The sequence below is a fragment of the Ictalurus punctatus genome, chromosome 7 (genome assembly GCF_001660625.3).
Source record: "Ictalurus punctatus breed USDA103 chromosome 7, Coco_2.0, whole genome shotgun sequence".
NCBI classification, from domain to species: Eukaryota; Metazoa; Chordata; class Actinopteri; order Siluriformes; family Ictaluridae; genus Ictalurus; species Ictalurus punctatus.
In genome coordinates this window covers 4339339-4361109 of record NC_030422.2, presented here as the reverse complement: position 1 = coordinate 4361109, position 21771 = coordinate 4339339, and the positions used below count along the sequence as shown (strand labels likewise).

Sequence of the window (21771 nt, the reverse complement as noted above, 5' to 3'; positions counted from 1 at the left end):
GCCTTTGTTGCCTTTGCCATGTGTCTATGTCCTCTAGGCATGGCTCCAACAGTATGGGTACCTTCCTCCAGGTGATCTCCATAAACAAGTATCCCGTTCACCTCAGTCCATTTCTTCTGCTATTACTGCAATGCAAAGATTCTATGGCCTAACTGTCACTGGAAACCTGGACTCTAACACACTGGAGTGAGTCAGCTTCACATGTAAAACTGACTAAATAGTCATTCAGTTTAAAGTAGATTATAGTTAAGTAAATTAAAGCATAATTTCAGACACTGCAGTCTTAGCAAGTGGAAATACTTTGAATACAGTCTAATTTATCTAGTATTTCTTATAAGATTACAATAAACCAAATTTAAGACTGTTAAACCTATTTCAAGCTACAATATTTGTACTCATTTAAAGCTTGAAATAGTTTCTATTGGCAGATAATTTTGCTCATTTTAAGCATTTATTTCTAGAAGGAAGGAATGGGCTAATTGAATAACAAAACTACAAGCCTGAAAGGAGTAACAATGTCCAGAAATAGGTTTATTGATCTTATATTTAATTTATTGTAATCTTATAATAAGAAATACTAGATAAAATGTACTAAATTTAAGATATTTTCTCTTGCTAAGTGATTGATTTGTGGTCCCTCAGATTTGTGGTTGCTGTACTAGTTGGAAATCCACCATTATATAAATGCTTTTCTGTTGCCCAGCAGCTCATACAGAAACTGTTGCAAGAATTAGTATGTAATAATTTGCCCAGAATAACTGAATTTAGTCTGTAGTGTGGTGGTGATGATGATACATATATATATATATATATATATATATATATATATATATATATATATATATATATATATATATATATATATATATTTTTTTTTTAATGTTTGCCAGGGCAATGAGGAGGCCTCGCTGTGGTGTTCCAGATAAATTTGGAGCAGAGCTTAAGAGCAACTTGAGAAAGAAAAGATATGCTATCCAGAGACTGACATGGAAAAAGAAGGAGATCACATTCTGGTAGGAATCATACTGCAGATTTCCACAAGTAACAATGAAAATGAAGATCCTGGTTTGTTAGGGGGTATGACAAACTTTTTCCACACTTATGGAAGCACTCTGTGGCATACAGTGTAATCCATTTCACTTTGGGTTAGGTTTGGCTCAGATTCTCATGTGATTTGTCTGTTTGAAGAATTTCTCTTCTCTTTGTACTTTTGCACCTACTTCTTACCATATCTCTACATTTTCTTTTTCCCAATGTGGCCTAATTTACCTGATTGTCTTTCCAAATCTGCTCTTTCATCTCCTCTGTTTTCTTTTCTTTTTCAGCATACAGAACTACACGCCTAAGATTGGGGAGTATGAGACCTATGAGGCGATCAGAAAAGCTTTCAAAGTGTGGGAGAGTGTCACCCCTTTACGATTTGAAGAGATCCCTTACAGTTACATTAGGCACAAGACTACTGACTTTGCGGACATTATGATCCTCTTTGCTGAGGGTTTTCATGATGATGCCAGTCCATTTGATGGTGAGGGTGGGTTCTTAGCACATGCCTACTTTCCTGGAAATGGCATAGGAGGAGACACACACTTTGATGCTGCAGAGCCCTGGACAATTGGAAACCGAGACTTGTGGGGTAAGAGAGGTGAAGGGTTGAAAGGAGATGTTGAGAAATAAACATGGGTCCTTGCTTTTCCCTAGGGCTGTGTAAACACTATATAAAGGGTCATCAATTATATTTGAGATGGGGCCAAATTCTTATGGAGCAAATACTGTTTGGACAAAAACATTCAGTGGGAGAAAAAATATAGCTGAAAAATAGAACTGAATATAACACAATGTTTACTTTTATCCAAGTAAATGATAAAACTAATCACCATTAAAACCACTATACAGTATAGAAGGTATGCATTGACGTCACATTCCCACTGGAGCATGCCCCCGTCAGCCGGACTGAGTGGCAAAACATCCAGCAAAGTGGCTGGATTTAATGGGGGGAGCTGCGAAAACGCTAGTATAACTAACCATCAGCTTAAATGAAAGGCATTTGAACTCAACAGTGACCCTTACAACTTGCCCAAAAACCTGTGGTCTGTGAACATTGGTATGTGGCCAGAAATAAGTTTTCCCGACATTAATATGTACCTGAAGCCTGAAGGCATACAAAAGCCTTGACGCTTGGTCCTACTTCAAGCTGGGATTTGTTGGAGAAATTAAAGTGACAAGAACACCGATAAACATTCTGGTTGTATGTACAAATATTTTTATTTTATTATATAATTTTATCTGGTTAACCATAAGCTAGCTAGTCCTAGTTTGTTTGTAGCTAACACTGCTTGCACTTACTAACGTTATATATTTGTGTAGGTAAAACAGTCAGAGAATGAATGAGCCTCCATTATTCATCAGGTGAAATATGCAACGTTTAAAAAGAAATATGTAGCAAATTATACATTATTGTACAACATGAATACCACACACCAAAATAACTTACACTTACGCTGCTTGACTTAGTAAAAAAGGAGTGAATTTTTTGGGGGCCTCTGGCTAATTTGGCTAATTTGTACTCCAGGCCCCAAGCTCCCACCTCCAAATTATCTCTTTTTATTGCCACGTGTAAAAACAATCATTATCAATAAGCATAACAATTATTGCATATTAAATAAGAGACTATAAAGAAGAAAAGTTGAACAGTTTATTAAATTAACTGATGCATTTAGAACTATATACAAATAAGTATACAGTACAAGGTATTAACACCATTGTACTCTCTCTCATACACAGACACTATAGAAACTCTGTCTGGATGTCTTTATAAGCTGTTGATTTGTAATTTATTATTCCCCAAGTACCAAGAACAATGAACTTTATTATTATTATTATTATTATTATTATTATTATTATTATTAATTGAGTGAATAATAAGTTTTACACACCAGCAGCTCCAGAAAGAAATGTGGAAATTAGCTAAAACAGTGACAGGATCATTGAATCAGTGAGTTGAACTTGAGAATCAAATCGGTTCTATTCATGAATGAATTATTCAGACTGGTTTTATCAATGGGATTCTCCAATTCATTTAAATGAAATGACTTAAACAAATGATTCACTCATGAATCGGCGATCATTACAACACTTCTCATATAAACTCACTCGGGACAATTAAAGCAGATTTATATGATGACATTAAATTTTGAGCGATTCCTCACAGAAAGCTGTTGCAAGGCTTCGGAAAGCTTGAATTTATCCAATATATTTCTATTTTATGTTAATTATAACAGCTTCATATGGGCTAGCTTCAGAATCATAGCACAAAACAGGGAACATAAATAACCTTATTTTTTTCAAAACTGGGTGACTAGCTGTCTTCTCCTTCTTGCTCTCTCCTCTTTTTCATGTTTTTCTTTCCTTTTTTGGTATCCCGATTTTGTCTGTGCCATCTCTTGCCTAATGCATGTAACGACTCACAACTGTGAAGTGCCATGTTTCTGAATAATCTGCGAACGTCTTAAGGGGACACATACATGCTCTTGGCACAGTCTGAGGGTGTTCATTATAGTGTGCTTCTTAATAGATTATTGTGCAAAGAGTTCATTTAAATACCAAAATCATACAGGAAATTATGGGGTTCTGCTGGGCCCCCCTGTCTGACCAGGGTCCTTAGAATCGTCCTAAACTCCCCCCATTATGGCGCCCCTGTGTGCATACCCTCTATATTAACACAATATATAAAGCTATCTCTGCTTGGCACATTTCAAACAAAATGTGCCAAGAAGAACAGAACAGCAGGCTCCAGCTAGGAAAGACAAAATCAAGTGGCCAAAGACCAGTGAGGCAATTGCATGGCAAAGACTGGATATGGACCTGAGTGGAATACTGGAAAGATCACTGCGAGGGAGTGTGGAGGCTAGGCTCAACCTATTTGGAGAAATTTTCTACCAGGACTGTAAATTCATGTTTGGCATAATTACCACAAAGAAAACCACTGCTCCAAGACAAAAAGGGAGGCAAGAGAAAGCGATTGAGCAACTGGTGCATCAGTGACGGTAACTCTGAAGGAACTGGAGGAAGGCAACACCGGGCAAGAAAGAAGGTCTCAAAGCGCTGTGGAAGGACATCAAGCAGAGGCTTTCCAGCCTGCGGAGGGCTGAGCACATCCGAAATCGCAGGAAGAGGAAGGAGAAGGAACGAGCTGACTTCTACAAGAATCCCTTCAAGCATGCCAGGCAGTTGTTGGAGGAAACAAAGAGTGGGAAGCTAGAAATAACTAGGAAGGAGCTGGAAGAATAGATCAGAAGGTAGTACAGCAACCCAGCAAGATATGAGCCATTAGGTTAGCCAGAGTACGTGCCTCATCCAGCCTTACCCATGTCCCAGTTTAACATCTTGCCCCCAAGCTCAGAGAAGTGTGAGCGGTCGTAGGAAAGGCCAGATCATCAGCAGCTCCAGGCCCCAATGGGATACCCTATAAGCTATATAAGAACTGCCCTGCAGTGCTAAAGTTGCTGTGGACTCTCATGCAAGCCGCCTGAAAAATGCATTGTATCTCATCGGAGTGGCAAAGAGCAGTGTCAACCATAACCTCACAGGGAATGGCTATGTGGACACCAGCTGCCAGAAGGCGGCGGTCCCAGGCTTCCCAGGGTTTGTGGAACACTCATCTGTGATTTGGAAGCAGATCCATCTGGCCAAGCGCAAATAGAAAAATCTGCACATTGTTTGGCTTGACCTTGCTAACATGTACGGATCAGTGCCACATCAGCTCATCAACTACACCACTGAGTTCTTCCACATGCCTGACAACATCAGGAGCCTGGTCTCCAATTACTTCAAGGACCTGCAGATGGGCTTTGCCCTCCAAGACTTCACTACCAGATGGCAGCAGTTGTAGGTAGGAATTGCCAGGGATAACAATAAAATAAATAAATAAATAAATAATATATCCTTAGATTTATATAGCACTTTTCTAGGCACTCAAAGCACGTTACATTATATGGGGGGGTGATCTCCACAACCACTACCAGTGTGTAGCAGCCACCTCTACACCATGTACAGCCAGGCTGCTAAAAAGGATGGATGAACTGATGTCCTGGGCAAAGATGAAGGTAAAGTCTGCTATGTCCCGAAGTCTCTCACTCAGGAAAGGGGTTAGAAACGACAGCACCATCTTTGTCATGTGCGGTAAGAAAATCCCATAGCTGGCTGAAAGTCCATCAAAAGCCTTGGGAGACAATACATAGCTGAGCTCTCTGATAAGCACATGGGAAAGAGCATGCTGAAACAGCTCTCTGATGGTCTGGAAGGACTGCCCAAAGCCAGCTTCCAAGAAAGTAGAAGGTGTGGTGCTACCACATCACACTATCAGAGAATAATGTGGCCATTGAAGTTGTGTGAAATCCCCTTATCCACAGTAAGCAAGATGGATGGGAAAACCAAATCTATCATCTGAAAGTGGCTGGGCTTGCCATGATGCCTATCTGAAACTAGTCTTTTTGGGCAGGACATCTTACAGCTGCTGCAGCAATCCATCAGCATGGGCTACAAGTAGGAGACGACCAGGCTAGTGTTGGAGCTGAGAAAGTCTAATAACCAGGCAGTAAGGAGTACAAATGTCCAGGTCCAGACGGGGCACAAGTGGAAAGCCCATGCTGAAGTCGATCTGGCAAAGCAGGCAGCAACACAAAGGTATCATCGGTAGAGTCCAGACAGGAAAGACAGGTCTTGGGTGGGGAGAAGCTCCGTGGGTCTGGTCCAAGGCCAGCAGGAAAGAGAGGAAAGAACTGATATTGTCTGAGGTGACAACAATGTGAAAGTTCCTTTCACCCAGGACTGGAAAATGAGAGTCGATCATGGCAGGAAGCTCCAGTTCTCTGGGGAAATTACCAACACAAGTTTCTGTTCTGATATTGTGATGTGGACCAGTGGCACCAAGACCATGCTCCTCATTGAGCTAACTTTCCCTTGGGAGCCAAGAATAGAAGCTGTGTTTGAGAGGAAGAGGCTGAAGTACTATTGCTGTACAGGCTTGTTGGAGAACCATCATCTACCCAGTAGAAGTAAGATGCTGTGGCGTTGTTGGACCATCAACAGTTCGCCTCATGAGGGATATGGGAGTAACTGGTGCAAACCAGAGGAAGGCCCTGAAAGACCTGGCTGAAGAGACAGAGACAAGCATCTTTTGGCTCTGGGTGAGGAGAAAGGAGACGTCTAGGGGTAATAACACCTTACCCAAGATCTAGTTGCAGTGGGTGACAGGGAGATGGCAATGCCACTGTTCCACCACCAGGAGATCTTCTGGGGTCAAAGCAGTGAGACGTTGCTGAATGGTGGTACCCAGCTGACAACCCTACAGCTGACCTATACCTATATGGAATCAGTGGTACTGAGCATGCTTTGTGCCAGTGGGGCTCATTACAGCCTTAGTCACAGCCACAGTCCCAGTTCACCACAACAATCTATACCTGTGAATCCTCTAGATCTGCTACTTTACCCAAGAAAAACTATTCACAAAAGGCTTTACTAAACAAATATGTTTTCAGCCTAGTTTTAAACACTGAGACTGTGTCTGAGTACCAAACACTAATTGGAAGGCTGTGCCATAACTGCCGGGCTTTGTAAGATTAAGCTCTACCACTGCTGTAGCCTTCACTATTCGAGGTACCAATAAATAGCCTGCACCTTTTGATCTAAGTAGGCGTGGCGGATCATAAAAGACCAAAAGTTCGCTCAGGTACTGTAGCACAAGACTATTCAGTGCTTTATAGGTCAATAGTAGTAATTTATTTATAATAAATGCAAAATTTGATTGGGTGCCAATGAAGTGTGGATAAGATCGGGGTGATGTGGTCATATCTTCTGGTTCTAGCAAGGACTTTTGCAGCTGTATTCTGGACTAACTGGAGCTTGTTTATGCTCTTACTGGAACATCCAGACAGTAAGACATTACAATAATCAAACTAGCGGTAACAAATGTTTGAACTAATTTTACTGCATTGTGTAGTGACATTATATTTCTTATCTTAGCAATATTTCTGAGATGAAATAAGGCTATCTTGGTAATATCATCTACATAAGCTGGAGTCAATAATCACACCAGTCTTTTACTGCTGCACATGATGAAACAGAAAGTCCATCCAGAGTTACTATGTGCTCAGGAAGCTTACTTCTGGCTGCATGTGGTCCTAGTACAAATACTTCTGTCTTGTCAGAATTACGTAAAAGGAAGTTAATAAGCATCCAGTGTCTAATGTCCTGTACACATTCCTCAACTTTATTAATTGGTTGTGTCTCATCAGGCTTTGCATTTCTGCAACAGTGGAGGCTAATGCCATGTTCATGAATCATTTTACCTAGAGGTAGAATATGGATGGAATTTAACAGTACAAGATAAGAAAAAGTTGTATCTCAGGCCTAGTGAATTTCCTCTTTTCTAGGTAATGATGTTTTCCTTGTGGCTGTACATGAGCTGGGTCATGCACTGGGTATGGAGCACTCAAATGACCCCTCTGCCATTATGGCACCTTTCTACCAATGGATGGACACAGAAAACTTTGAGCTTCCAGAGGATGATCGTCGTGGCATTCATCAGCTTTATGGTAAGTTATTGCCTTGTATGTATGTATGTATGTATGTATGTATGTATGTCTTGCCATAAAACCCTATTTGTCTTTCCCTTTGGGGACAAATAAAGTGGAAGTGAAGTGAAGTTATTGAAACAGTTGAATTTGCTTTGTCAAGACATGGGCAACAAAAGACAACTCAGTGAATATCTTTCCTAAGAACAGTCAGCTATTAGCAATTTTACTACTTCTCTACCCTGTAGGACCCAACCCTAGTGGCAATCCACAACCTTCTGTTAGCCCCCACACCCCTTACAATGTCCCTCATCCCACTGACACTCCACGCAAGCCAGGAGTACCTCGCTTTGGCCCTGATATCTGTGAAGGTCACTTTGACACCATTGCTATTCTGAGAGGAGAAATGTTTATCTTCAAGGTATTTAAAATAATCTGTGTGCTTATATACAATGAATAAGAAACTGTTTTAATGCTGATATCTAAAGCTGTTTGATCCTGGGTGGTAGAATAAATGGTTGTGGCGTGTTCATAATCACCGGGTTATGGAAAATTATCCACTGCCAATTGGACATGTCTGGAGAGGTCTACCTACATCAATTGATGCTGCCTATGAAAGAGAGGATGGCAAATTTGTCTTTTTCAAAGGTAAGAGCTGGTTTTATTTTGTACCTTTAAAATTAGTTGCAGAAGATTAACAGACTTAAAACATTTCAGTTAATTTTTAAAAATAAGTACAAGATATCTTGTTTCACAGGTGACCGACATTGGGTATTCAGTGAAGCAAATTTGGAGCCAGGATACCCAAAGACACTGAGAGCTATGGGCCGCGGCCTCCCTCGGGACAAAATTGATGCTGCCCTTTTTTATACACCTACAGGAAACACCTACTTCTTTAGAGGAAATAAGTAGGTGATTGTTTATTGGTTTGATAGAATAGCATTTCTTGATTATCACAAAGGACAATGCTAGTGTCATTATTTTCCCTCAGATATTATCGATATAATGAACAGTTACAATCAGTGGACCTGGACTACCCTAAACCCAGTAGCAGGTGGCAGGGTGTCCCTGATGACATCAAAGCAGCTTTCATGAGCCGAGACCAAAGTAAGTAAATTCAGCACCTCAATAAGTGCATAGTTTTGCAAAAGCAACACAGTTTGTTTTAAAAGCGGGATTGTTGCTCTTATAGAGCTAATTTAACTAGTTATTGTTATTTTTTTATAAATAAATGAACTAGTCATTATTGATTACATATTTGCAATTAAATGTAATGGTAAGTCACCCAGCAAAGACTTAGATTTATGTAGTATATTATAATTAGTTATAAATAATACAGCCCCATAAAAATATCAATTCCGTTTCAAGCAGCATCAACACAATGTTCATGGCTCTGCCTTGGAAAGCATATACTGAATAAACATCTTTACAGAATACTAAAGACATCATCTCTGACTTTCAGGTTTCACATATTTCTACAAAGCGAATAAATACTGGAAGTTCAACAACCAGCTGATGAAAGTGGAGCCTGGTTATCCCAAGTTTGCCTTAAGTGATTGGATCGACTGTCCAGATGAGGAAACTACGACAGGCGGAGGTCGAGCAGGTGGTGGTAGTGATGGCAGTAACCATGACAAAGAGAATAATGAAGATGAGGAAGAACTGGAGAAGACAGAAGTGATTGTTATTGAGGTGGATAACACTTCAGGTGATGGAAGTGGTGTGGCAGCAGTAGTGGTGCCGCTTATGCTGCTGGTGTGTTTAATTTGCACTCTGGGAGCCTTGCTCTTTTTCCGCAAGTATGGCACTCCACGTCATGTACTCTACTGTCAGCGTTCCCTACTAGACAAGGTGTAGAGAGGTGAAGAGGAGAGGAGGATGAAGATAAAGGTACAGGAAGTACCATAAATATTATATTATTTCCATGCTTTTAAGTTGTTGACCTTAGTTTTGCAAAATATGATTAAAAGGGATTGGAATATTTTATGCATACAAGCACCTTCCCTCTTAAAACCTTATGTAGACCTGTTGTAGAGTGTAAGTATGGCCAACTGGAGAACACAGAGCAGTACATGGTCATTAAAACATAGTCCAAGTTGCCCTGAATTACAGCACAGAAAGTTATTATTAAGAGTGAAGCAGTGATGCGAATGTACAGGATGCTTCCGCACATGAGTTCACTTCAGTTTGGCAACCACAGAGCACATGTAAAAAAGAAAAGTGATTAATTGAGACTGACCATTTCTATAAGAGGACACATCCCAATTGTCCCGGCGTCAGTGCATGCGGTAACATAATAGCAAAATAGAAATAATAATAATAATAATAAAGGGTTGTGCTCAGAGGTGTGCATTAAGACTGGGATTATGCGCAACCCAACGAAAAAGTTACAGTAGCAGTCAGGTATTGATACTGCAGGACGAAATGACGTAAAAATGTTATGCGAACGCAAGGTTTTTACTTTGTTGAAGAATTCTAAAGATATCCGTCTTACAAACTCAAGGGGATTGTTGCCAGGTTTCAGCAAATACACCCAGCCTCATAAACCTTTTTGGACTCTCTGACATTTTCTGCTAATCAAAATCAAAAATTTAAAAACTTTTCAAAATTTTCGATCCATGACCACATTGTTTGCTATTCTGTTAATTTTGCATTTATTACAAATATATTTTTTACATGTGTTTTTAAATGTTCTTTTAATGCTTATTATTTTTTGATCTGTGACCGGAATTCTTTTGATGGAAAATTAATCTCATACACTGTGCCATTTTAGGCCAATTTATACACAGCCTTACTGAGTGGCAAATTAAAATAGTTTTTTTTTTTCTGTACAAACAAAAGAAATATGTTTTTCTGAGCTGCTGCTCAATAAATCCCATGCAGCTCATGCTGTGCACAGGGCAGAATATATCTGCTGGCCCTTTAAAAAATAATGATTTAATTTATTTAAAATAAAGAAATAAAATAACTAAATAACCAACTAAAAATTGTACATTCATTGTATGTGTTTTTAAATGATAGTTCTCATCATTAGGAAAAAGACAATCTATCTAATTTTGACTGGCAGCATCATTCCAGTGTGTGTCCCAACTTTATAGATGATAGATATCCATTGACAATATATGAGTGGACAACATGGCACTATTCTCTCCCATTGTGCATTTTGAAGCCATTTTTGGGTCAAAACAGGAGTCATCCTCTTACAAAAATTGGTGCCAGAGTCTGCACAGTAGAAACCTAGGACCCAGAGCATGCGCAGAAGATATGGTCAGACAGGCATACACATATGTGCCCGTCCATAATAAGTTACCCAAAGTACAAATTAAAAAGGCGCATTAGCTAACCCAAAGTGTCAAGTACCGCATTAATGAATATGTCAAATGCTAAACTGTAGTTGTATAATTTTCACAGGTATATATCGATTCTACCATGGAAAATATTTTAGAGCTTTGATTCATGACTGACTGCATTTGCTGGCTAGCTAACACATTATCCATCATCCATCACCATCAAAGTAATATAAGTAGTGACTGTAAGGTAGCAACTGAAAATAATGTGGAAATAACCAGAAATCAACATTTACACTCAACACAATATATTTTTTAAGAAAAAATCGATACACTCCATGATTTTCATCTAGCTCTAGCATTGGATTGCAATCAAATTTACTGTACCAGGACAGCTAGAAGGACCTTGTGATATGAAAATTTCATAAGAAATTTGTTGTTTATAAGTCTAGCTAGCTACCTGCCTTCTTTAGCTAGCAGCTTAGCTGCATTTTGGCATGAAATGGCAGACACTGATGTTGAGCTGACTTTAGAAAAAGTCTTTTGATGACGAGGAGACACGGAAAATGTAACAAAAGACAGACCAATGTCCAAAATTTTTATTCAAAAGTCAGGGAGCAAAAAGGTGATTATTTTTTTTGTCTTGGTACAGCATTGTGCAAGCAGAAACTACTACTACTACTACACACACACACACACACACACACACACACACACACACACACACACACACACACACACACGCAGACTTGCACCCAACTAAAAACTGCACATTGCATAATACTTTAGTATTGCGGTTTCTGTGTGGAAATTTGTTTACAAGTATTTTCAAACCAATATTATTTCCTAACATAGAAAAATAAGACAAAGACATAAGACAAAAATTGTGATTGTTATGATTAACATTTTATGATTGCTGATAATGAGTTTCATCATAGATGTATTTTCATGAGACATGTTAATTGTGATGTAATGTTTTTATCAGATACAAAAGATTGTTTACTGCATAAATAAAACCACTAAAATTTAAGAAGTTACTGTATGTTCTAATAAATGGGCTGCAATTTGTTTATTTGATAATCTTTTTTTTTCATTTGTTTTACTTTTCTACCCTTGTAAAAACAAAAGGGGGGGGGGGTCTCTGACTTTTTTTTTTTCCAGTTTTCTCCTGGTGAATTCATTGATGCCAACTACTCCTCTTTTACTTTTTTATGCCTTAATGCAGTTGTGGTTATTTGTCTTGCTATAAATTCTAACTGTTATGTCTAACTGTAAATGTGGAATGTTGAGATGATTACTGTTTATCAGATGGCCTTTTACATCACCTGATAATTGATTTCATTTTCTCATATGTCATGATTTTAAAATTGGTAAAAATTGCTGACAAATAGAGCTTATTCTCTCACACATACTATTTAGGGTTAAAGTGACTTAAATGAGTATTCTGTGTGATTATACTATGTCTTTTCGCTAATATTCCTTAATATTTTACTGTATATTAATTATGATATCATGATTATTATTACTTATACTAACATTCTTCTCCATGAAATTAATGTGTTTTACTAACATTGTCAATAGGATGTCCTGCTGGACAGGCAAAACCCATCATGCAGTGGCCTTAATTTTTTACATTTCTGAATTTATGAAAATAAATAAATCAAAGACCAAAAGAAAAAACTAATGCTTATTGTGCTTAGAATTGTAAACACAATTATGTTGTGGTTCTGTTTGACTTTGTCATATTTTCAAACTCAAGTCCAGGCTATTTATTTATTTGTCCATCTGTCTATCATATATCTCTCTATCTATCTATCTCTCTAGCTCTCTATCTATCTAAAACAAACAAACAACAAACTATGCCACATCTATCAGTAAGCCATCTATCTTTCTAAACACAATATAGTCAGTTACTTAACACAATAAATTGTAAGTACATTGTCTTTTTCCATAATTACCTGAGATATTTACCAGATAGGGGGTGGGGGGGTTGTAACATTTGTAACATTTCTTTGCAAAAATCATTCTAAAGCTTTAGTTTGAAACATGATGATGCATTTGTCTTAACTATTCATAATGCAAAATACCATTTTTATGTGAATATAAGAGGATATATAAAATTACATCATAGGACCAACTGGTTCCATGGGTGGGGTTGGTTGTAGCATCTCAATACAATCACCTTCAAAAGTATTGAAACTGCAAGGCCATTTAAAAAAAAAAAAAGTTTGTCATGCACTAAAGATCTTTGAGTTTGAGATCAAAAGATGAATATGAGATGATGGGTCAGGATTTCAGCTTTTAATTCCCTGATATTTATGTCTATATGTGTTGCGATCTAAATGGCAACTTTTGTTTGAACTGACCAATTTTTGAACTACAGTCAATCTAGCCTTAACATGAGGCCTTTTAAGAAGAGATGAACGTGTTACTCAATCTTTATGGTCTTTATCTCTTCTGGCACAAATTGTGTGTCTCACACATTAACACATTAGACTTGTCTTTTCTTTCTCTGATCTATTATCTGCAATAACAGAAAGATACACACCCATGACTTGGTCAAGGTTTACAATTCAGATTAAACTACCTGCATTCTCCACCAAAATATGTAGAGAAAACTAGCAGATCAGCTCAGAGGAGGGCATTTTGCAAACATAAAATTTTAATAGCTGATTGACTGTTTGTCCAGCGATAAGTTAAAATTAGTGTATTTATTAATTCTGAATAAAATCCTCCATGGCCCCCAGCAATAATACTGCATATAATGAAAACACTATATTACCAGCTAGCAAAAATATGTTCTAAGAACATTTTGCTATATAGCATACCCATTGTTTTATGGAAAAATGATTTCTGAATGTTTTCTGAATGTTCATAATGTCCAGTTTAAAAAAAAAAAAAAACATTTATGAAAAATTTGTATTGGATATGTGAACATTAGAGAAAATATTAACGGAACATTAAATTTGATCTTTTTTCAAACGTTAAAAGAAAGATATTTCTGAATGTTGTCTGAACATTCAAAATGTCCAGTTTTCTCAATGGTTTAAGAATGGGTTTTTTTCTTGGTTATGCAAACATTGAAGAAAATGTTCCCCCAGGAACGTTGCTTATATTCATGTTTATATTAATTAAAATCATAAAAATAGGTTAATCCCCATCCCCCTGACAAATTGCACCCTGATTATAATATACATTTGAATTACAAAAATAACTTTTACATTTTACTGTAGTAGTACACTAAACAAACTGTAAGAATCTCAGAGAAGTACACAATTCAACACATGGAATCAAAGAGAGCTTACATTTTCTAAACCAAAAACACAACCCCAAGTTAAAGATGGGAAACAAAACATGAACTCAAACATACAACTTGACAACACAAGTCAAATCTAACAAGACATGTTGAAAACAACACAACCCAAAACAGAAACCATCACAAAATTAAGTGTTTTCTGTATGTATGAACTGTTTTATATGGAGTTTCAAACACTGTTGTTTTTCAAAATGTGTTGTGATGCTTCAGGCTGAAGTGAGACCTTTGAGTGTCTGGATAGCATCTATACAAACAAAAGACAGTGTTGTTTAATGTGGATGAAAGAGATAGATAGAGCTTTTTACACATTATTCAGAAAGGTAGATCTCCAGGAATATGGCTGGTGACCATTGATCTAAAACATGGTGTGGGTGCAGGTTTTAATAACACTGGAAAGGAAAAGGAATATAGAAATAAGGGCAGATTTGCTACAAAACTAGAGTTTGTATGGCTAACGGTTTTTGGTTTTGTAATCATTCAAACAATGTTTACCTAATGATTACTGCACAACAGTGCAATCGGTTATGTCCCTTGTGCTTGATGTTACTGTTAGCCTGGGCGACACTCGATTACCATCAGGACAAATAAAGTGGCAGCATGGTTCATACATATCTTGGTTACTGGTTTACTTTACTTTCATTTTCAAGTAATTATACATAAATTCACTGCCTGTTACTATGCAAAGCTAAAAACGTGCAGCGATGTGGGCAGTTTGTGGACAGAGATTTTCCTCCTGCTGTCACTAAGTGCAGCTGCATGTTAACCCATTTAATCAGATGGAATTTATGTGATGAGGGGCCATCACACATTTACATCCAAATGATTAATAATCATCATCCAAATGATTAAATGATCCACCTAGAACGAAACCCAAATACCAAAGTGAAGACTATTACATGCAGTCATTTAAAGAATATAAAGCGGTAAAGACCACCTGTTTCTGCTCACAATTTAGGAGATTTTGTCCGATTTCACATACAATTTAAAAATGAATCCAATGTTGAAGCAAATCTAACTGGCTCCTGCAGGAATTCCCTGGGACTGCAAACCTCTAAAGTAAACTATTTATCTAGTCATGAAAATTTCTCCAAGATAGCCAGATATGTAATCAATTCACTTCAGAATGGCTGAGGTTTGATTAAAGATATCAGCCCGTCGTAACAGTCATATGCAGACTATGGATGCCATTGGTTTTTAAATGGTGCCTTACGGAGTGCATGCGCAGAGTTGTGAGTAATACAAGGACAAGGAGAGAAATGAATTCATATGAAATGCTGTTACAGAAGGGGAATTTCAAAGTTCTGATTGCTTATAGTAATGAATTAGGTTCAGTGAAGTCAATAGAGTGTTTTATACCTGGTTGCCTTTATATTTCATAACTTACATTCATTGTTGGTTCCTTATACATGTGTCTTGTGACTTCATGTTGTAAATTCTTTTATCACTGTAATGACCAAACAATCAAATAGTAGCATTTAAAAAATGTTAGATGAAAGTCCAACTAAAACATTCCAAAAAAGTTGTTCCATGAATGATGTATAAATAAAGTTTTTGTGCTAACATTCTGGAGAATATTTTTAAAAACAAGATAACTTTTAATGAAAGTTCTGGAATGTTACTGGAAGAACATTCGTTTCTAACTTTGATAGAACCTTGCTACTACATCAGCCAAAGTTCTGAGAACATTCCCTGTCAGCAGGGTTAAGAGCACAGTAATAAGATAAGCAATTTAATACATTAACTTGTAAACAGATTGACACTTGCCTTTAAAATCTGACAAGACTTTGTTAAACTGTTTAATACACAGAAACTAATCTAACACACACACACACACACACACACACACACACACAAATGTCAACTAAGAAGAGTTTTGAACAAGGAAAGAATGAAATCACAAGTGAAGTTATCACTGTGACATGTAATTCATGTAATGGAGGTTAGGACAGATGCAAGTGCAGATAAGAGCTTTTATTAAAGAGAGGCAGGCAGACAAATCCGAATCATGAGACAGTAGCATGGTCAAAAAACAGGCAATGGGTCAGGCGATTGGCAAACAGGCACAAACTAGGCAAAACTGCAATCGAGAATGAGGGTGAGAACAAGATCAAAATAATAACACGAACTGAGAAACAAATGCTTGGTATACGGAAACTCACGTAATACTTCGCGAAGTACAAAGAAACATGAAGGGTTTAAATGACAAACGTAATCAAGGGTGATCACAAAACAGCTGAGACTAATGATGACACCTACGGGAAACAACCAATGACAATACAGGAGTGGAGACAGGACATAAACCATAACAAATGCATGTGTCGAAAGTAAACAAAGTCGAGGTCTCCGAAAATCAAGCTCGTGCTTCGGGTTACCGAAAACGCTGCATGCTAGCTAGCGCTAGCTCGAGAGGAAATCGTGACAGAACCACCAGAACACACTCCCCTCCCCTGGCCATCCTGGCCTTCTGGGCAAAATATCTTCAGCTGAACAGGAAGGCAGAGCGACGTCCTCAGCGGGACAGGAAGGCAGAGCAACGTCCTCATCGGAGCAGGAAGGCAAAGCAACATCCTCATCGGAGCAGGAAGGCAGAGCGACGTCCTCATCAGAGCAGGAAGGCAGAGCGAAGTCCTCAGTGGAGCAGGGAGACTGAGCAGCGTCCTCAGCTGTATAAAGATGCTGAGTGGCGTCCTCAATCATGCAGAGAGGCTGAGCGTCCTTCTCTATCGACTCTGCAGGCTGAACTTGGTTGGCCGTGCCACCAGACTCAGGTGTACCCATTGCTTGGTTGGCTGTGTTGTCAGTCTCAAGCATAAGCAGAACTTGGCTGGCGGTGCCAGCGGACTCGGGCGTGAGCAGAACTTGGTTGACCGTGTTAGCAACTCGGGAGTAAGTAGAACTTGGTTGACTGTGTTAGCAACTCTGGCATAAGCAGAACTTGGTTGACCGTGTCAGCAACTCGAGAGTGAGCAGAACTCGGTTTTCCATGTCAGCAACTCGAGAGTGAGCAGAACTCGGTTTTCCATGTCAGCAACTCGGGAGTGAGCAGAACTTGGTTTTTCGTGTCAGCAGACTCTAGGTTTCTGTTGTTTTTTTTGCTGCCTGTTCACTAGAATCCTTACAAGGCACAAAGAGACATACAGTGGGGGAAATAAGTATTGGATGCGTGAACATTTTTTTCAGTAAATATATTTCTAATGAGGCTATTCACATGAAATTTTCACCAGACATCAGTATTAACTCAAGAAATCCGGAAATATAAAGAATCCACAACATTAAAGCCCATAAATAAAGTTGTGTAATAAAGTGGAATGACACAGGAAAAAAGTATTGAACATTGATCTTTTGGTCAAGCCATTCCTTTGTTGATTTGTGTTACACCACGGCCAGCAGAGGGCGCTGTGGCACGGCTCCGGACTGGTCACATGACTGTTTTGTTTTCATTCGCTTTCTGCCTGAGTTCTAGTTTCTGTTTTGAGGTTGTGCTTGATTTAACCCAGGTGTATTTGGTTTAGATTGATTATGTTGGGTATTTAAACCCCTCGGGTTTATGCGCACGTTGCGATATTAGTTGTAGTTAGAATACCTGTGTGAGAGGGAGCAGGCTGAACGGTGTAGCGGCTACGTGGTCTTTGTTTTCATGTCCTGTTTTCTCGTCAACTCTGGATAGACCGCGTTCCCGTGTTTGTTTGTGTCATTGATTTAGTAATAAAGACAGTGCTCCTGCACTTACTTCCTTTCTCTCCCTCTGTTTCGTAACAATTTGGATGTATGCTGTATGCTTTGGGTCGTTGTCATTGCGGAAAGGTGAAATGCCCCTTCTGCCCCAAAATTTAGACGAGTTAAAAAGTAGAAAAAGGCTATAAACTTGTCTCCTTTATATATATATATATATATAAATATGGCTTTATTAGTCATCAGATGAAAGCTGTTACACCACGGCGAACTCACGGCTGCAGTTCTCAGCGTGTTGTGCCGTCCATGGACATGGCAGACAAGGACTACACTTCCCAGCCGTGCTCGAGTTCGCCGGAGTACTGATTACGAACACCTGCGCTACATCAGAAGTTATAAAAGGGCCTCGTTAACGTTAGCTTCTTGCGAAGTAAACGCTCAGCAGACTCGTCTCTTTCGTGCACCAAGCCTTAGTTTTGTATCCGTTTATCTGGTTTCGATATTCGCTTGTCTTTTGACTACGTTTCTGCCTACGCCCTGTATAACTCGTTATCTACCTTGATTTCGTTCCGTGGTCCGTCTGTCGTCTGCCCCACGTACTCCAGTTTGCCAGTCCTTGTTTGTCTCCGCCAAGGAATCGTAACAGCTATATAGAGCAGAAAGAAATGTTATTATAGAAAGTAGGTTAAAATTTATGAAATGTATTAAATATTACCTTTTTGAGTGTTTTTGTGGTTCATTTTGACTTGGCTCTAAGATCTTTGGATTCAGAAGGATTACACCTGATAAACTGTGAAGCCTGCCTATTTTTAGCCTATGTACAATGTTAGGAAACTGATGGAGGACTAAAAGTAAAGACTTATCTTTCAAATGCTATGAAATGGGTCTAATAGGATCAAGTTTAATTCATGATGAAATAAAACTTTTCATATATATATATATATATATATATATATATATATATATATATATATATATATATATATATATATATATATATATAAATAATCATGGTCACCCAATTCGCCTGACTTGAACCCCATAAAAAACCTGTCCAATAGCATGGACCGCAATATTTGAAAGATCTGGAGAGATTCTTTATGGAGGAATGATTTCAGATCCCTTGCCATGAATTCTCCAACCTCATCAGGCTTTATAGGAGAAGACTCAGAACTGTTATCTTGACAAAGTGAGATAGCACAAAGTATTGACTAAAAGGATGCCAATAATTGTTGCACACCTATATTTAACAATTTTTTTTGGGGATAAATCTGTGTTGTGTTTGCAATTGTTTAATATCCATCAGAGCAGAATATTTTTATGAACTTTTATGGATTTTTTTGACAAAAGATCAAAAAGTTAAACAATAAAGACAGTTTTTCTCAGCCTTCTTTGCTCATATTTACCAAAGATGCCAATATTACATTACATTTACATTTATTCACTTAGCAGACGCCTTTATCCAAAGCGACTTACAAATGAGAAAATACAAGCAAAGCGATATATCACGCAGAGAACAATACAAGTAGTGCTATGATACAAGATCTTTTAATTGAGTTCCAGAAGGAGCAAAGTGTATAAAGTAGAGGTGTAAGTGCCAGAGTAAGGTTTTTTGTTTTTGTTTTTTGTTTTTATGGGCTGTGCTGGCTCAAATTTTGCCTATTACCTGAAGACACTTGACATAGAAACAGATACTCACATATTCAATTGGAGAAAGAAAAATAAGACACCAGCCATGAGTGAGAAGAAGCAAGGGTCCAGGTTTATTCGTTCCGTTCAACCACACGAGATCCACACAGTTTGAGACGTGCCAAAATGTGATCTAAAAAACCAGAGCTGAAGCACTTCTATTTATACAGTTTTCTTAGGGTCAGGATGACCCAGACACCAATGTGTTTTAGAAAGAGCTTATCAAAATTACCATTCTGGTTTAGAAAGGGCTGATCAAAATTACCAGTATGTTTTGAAAAGAGCCTTTTCCGAACACCATTAGGTTTGAAAGAGGTACGAGACACAACATTTCGGAGAGACCTTGATCTCACAGTTATCTTGCGGGTGCAACGTGACTCAACTACCCTTATAAATGGCCCCTCTTGGTCCTCTCTTAAAAATAAAGGCCTTCGTCTGTATTACTCCTGACTTTTTCTCGTGAGACAAGACTCTTCCCCACCTCCAAGTATATTATGAGTAAGTTTCTTTCTCATTTTTCTGTATTTCTGGTTTATAATTTCCTTTCATATTTGCTCTACATTTCTGTTATATATATATATATATATATATATATATATATATATATATGGTTATACTGCTTGCAAGTGGTTTACTGTATTCCCTACTTCATAATATCATTATATTATCCTTATAATATCTTAATACTAATTTTATTATTCTTATAATATTCTGTTGTCCTTCTGTATGTGTGTGCGTGGTGGCATAGGCCTGTGTGTGTGTGTCTGTGTGTGTGTGTGTGTGTGTGTGTCTCTTAGTTGACCGTCCACCTACGCTCGGGCCTGCCGCACTAATCAAATACATGTATTGTATTGCGCCTTGCTTATCTGTGTGTTGTGTCTTAGGTGAACATCCGTTCATACAGTCCACCAGCCCAGTGAATTCTCAATAAGATTACATATTAATCATACTAGGTCTCCCTCGTGTTTATTTCATGTGTATTTTATATACAACAGCGGGTTAGGTGTTCATGGAAGAAGTGAGTCTTTAGCTGTTTCTTGACAATGGTGACAGATTCTGCGGTCCGGATTGAGGTTGGAAGTTCATTCCACCACTGAGGAACAGATAGTGTGAAGGTTCTGGAAAGAGACCTTGAGCCACACTGAGTAGGCACTACTAAGTGTCGGTTGTAACTACAGCAATATTAGTGGAGGGCAATGTATATTTAAAAAAATTATAATGGTCCAAAAAGAACACCCACATGGTTCTGATGTTGCTGTGTAAGAGTTTGTTTAGAAAATGATGTTGACCCGTCTGTGAGTTCCCCAAAAGTTGCAACATTTGAATGTCATTATGAATAGGGGAGAATGGAGCTTGTTGTTAATTTGTTTTACTCCAGCTAATACTTATCAATGTAAGTGTAAACCAGGGGTAAAACTTGGATATAAATAGATTAAATAAATAAATAAGTCCCGAGTGACTGTTAGTATCATCCAATACGAGGTCAGGGTGCTGTTAGGATATCGGCCTGTAGGAGTGTGTGTTGCAGCCAATGGAATGGCTGAGCCCGCCTCTCAGCTAGCGAGGGAGATCGGAAGAAATTCAGTAGTAACTGAGGCATCGTAGCGTTATGTTGATGCTGCTGTTACGGGTGTAAATTACCAACAGTGTAGAGTGCCACAAAAGAGTCTAAGTTGGAAGGCATGCTAGTGTAATGTGCTGTTTTCTTGCACTGGTGAGTTTATATCCGTCAACTTATATGCGACATCCGCCATTTTAGATTATTGACCTCGGTATAAACAGCGCTAGCCACCACGCCTCATGTATAAACGGCGCTTGCCGCCATGCCACTTGTTGCTGTATGCTAGCTGTGAGCTGTAAGCTAACGGCTAAGGTGTCTTATCTTTGTTAATAAATTGTGTATATATTAACTGATCAAAACATGATATTTCATGGTATTCTGTATTTAGGACTGCTACCACTGGTAAGTGGAGTAGCTCCGTTGACATGTATGTTTTAATTATACTTTATGTCGAATGTTAAATTGAGTGTACTGTTACGCATTGAGGCCTAGTAACTGCTGAAACACTGATGTTAGTGAATATTAGCGGATAGCTAGTTTTCATGCCCTACATTCACGCAATTAAATTATTAAGTGTATTATGAATGTGGTTACTGAGTTACTGATATTAACTCCAGTTATGCTGACCATGATAATAGTTAGCTGTTAAGTGATTTTATGTGACCTATCTCATAT

General features: G+C 38.3%; 1 protein-coding gene and 1 long non-coding RNA gene across 4 annotated transcripts in view; one reads left to right on the top strand and one right to left on the bottom strand.

Annotated features, from left to right (window-relative positions):
• Window positions 1-12267, top strand: part of mmp14b (matrix metallopeptidase 14b (membrane-inserted)) — a 28434-nt gene extending 16167 nt beyond the window's left edge. For both annotated transcript variants that reach the window (XM_017472282.3, XM_017472281.3), the window contains 9 exons: window positions 38-186; window positions 891-1013; window positions 1326-1633; window positions 7431-7592; window positions 7820-7992; window positions 8081-8219; window positions 8329-8479; window positions 8563-8678; window positions 9034-12267. In XM_017472282.3, coding sequence (XP_017327771.1) covers window positions 38-186; window positions 891-1013; window positions 1326-1633; window positions 7431-7592; window positions 7820-7992; window positions 8081-8219; window positions 8329-8479; window positions 8563-8678; window positions 9034-9428 — 1716 coding nt within the window. In that variant the 3' untranslated portion in view covers window positions 9429-12267. The remainder of the gene's footprint in view (window positions 1-37; window positions 187-890; window positions 1014-1325; window positions 1634-7430; window positions 7593-7819; window positions 7993-8080; window positions 8220-8328; window positions 8480-8562; window positions 8679-9033) is intronic.
• A 3863-nt stretch (window positions 12268-16130) lies between these two features.
• LOC124628318 (uncharacterized) lies at window positions 16131-20096 on the bottom strand. 2 transcript variants are annotated; one of them, XR_006982779.2, is made up of 3 exons: window positions 19546-20096; window positions 18404-18492; window positions 16131-17288 (listed from the first exon to the last, which is right to left on the bottom strand). It is a non-coding gene; the product is annotated as an uncharacterized LOC124628318 (long non-coding RNA). The 2 variants fall into 2 exon arrangements; XR_008396671.1 differs by lacking the exons at window positions 18404-18492; window positions 19546-20096 and adding an exon at window positions 17758-18366.
• Window positions 20097-21771: the final 1675 nt, after the last annotated feature.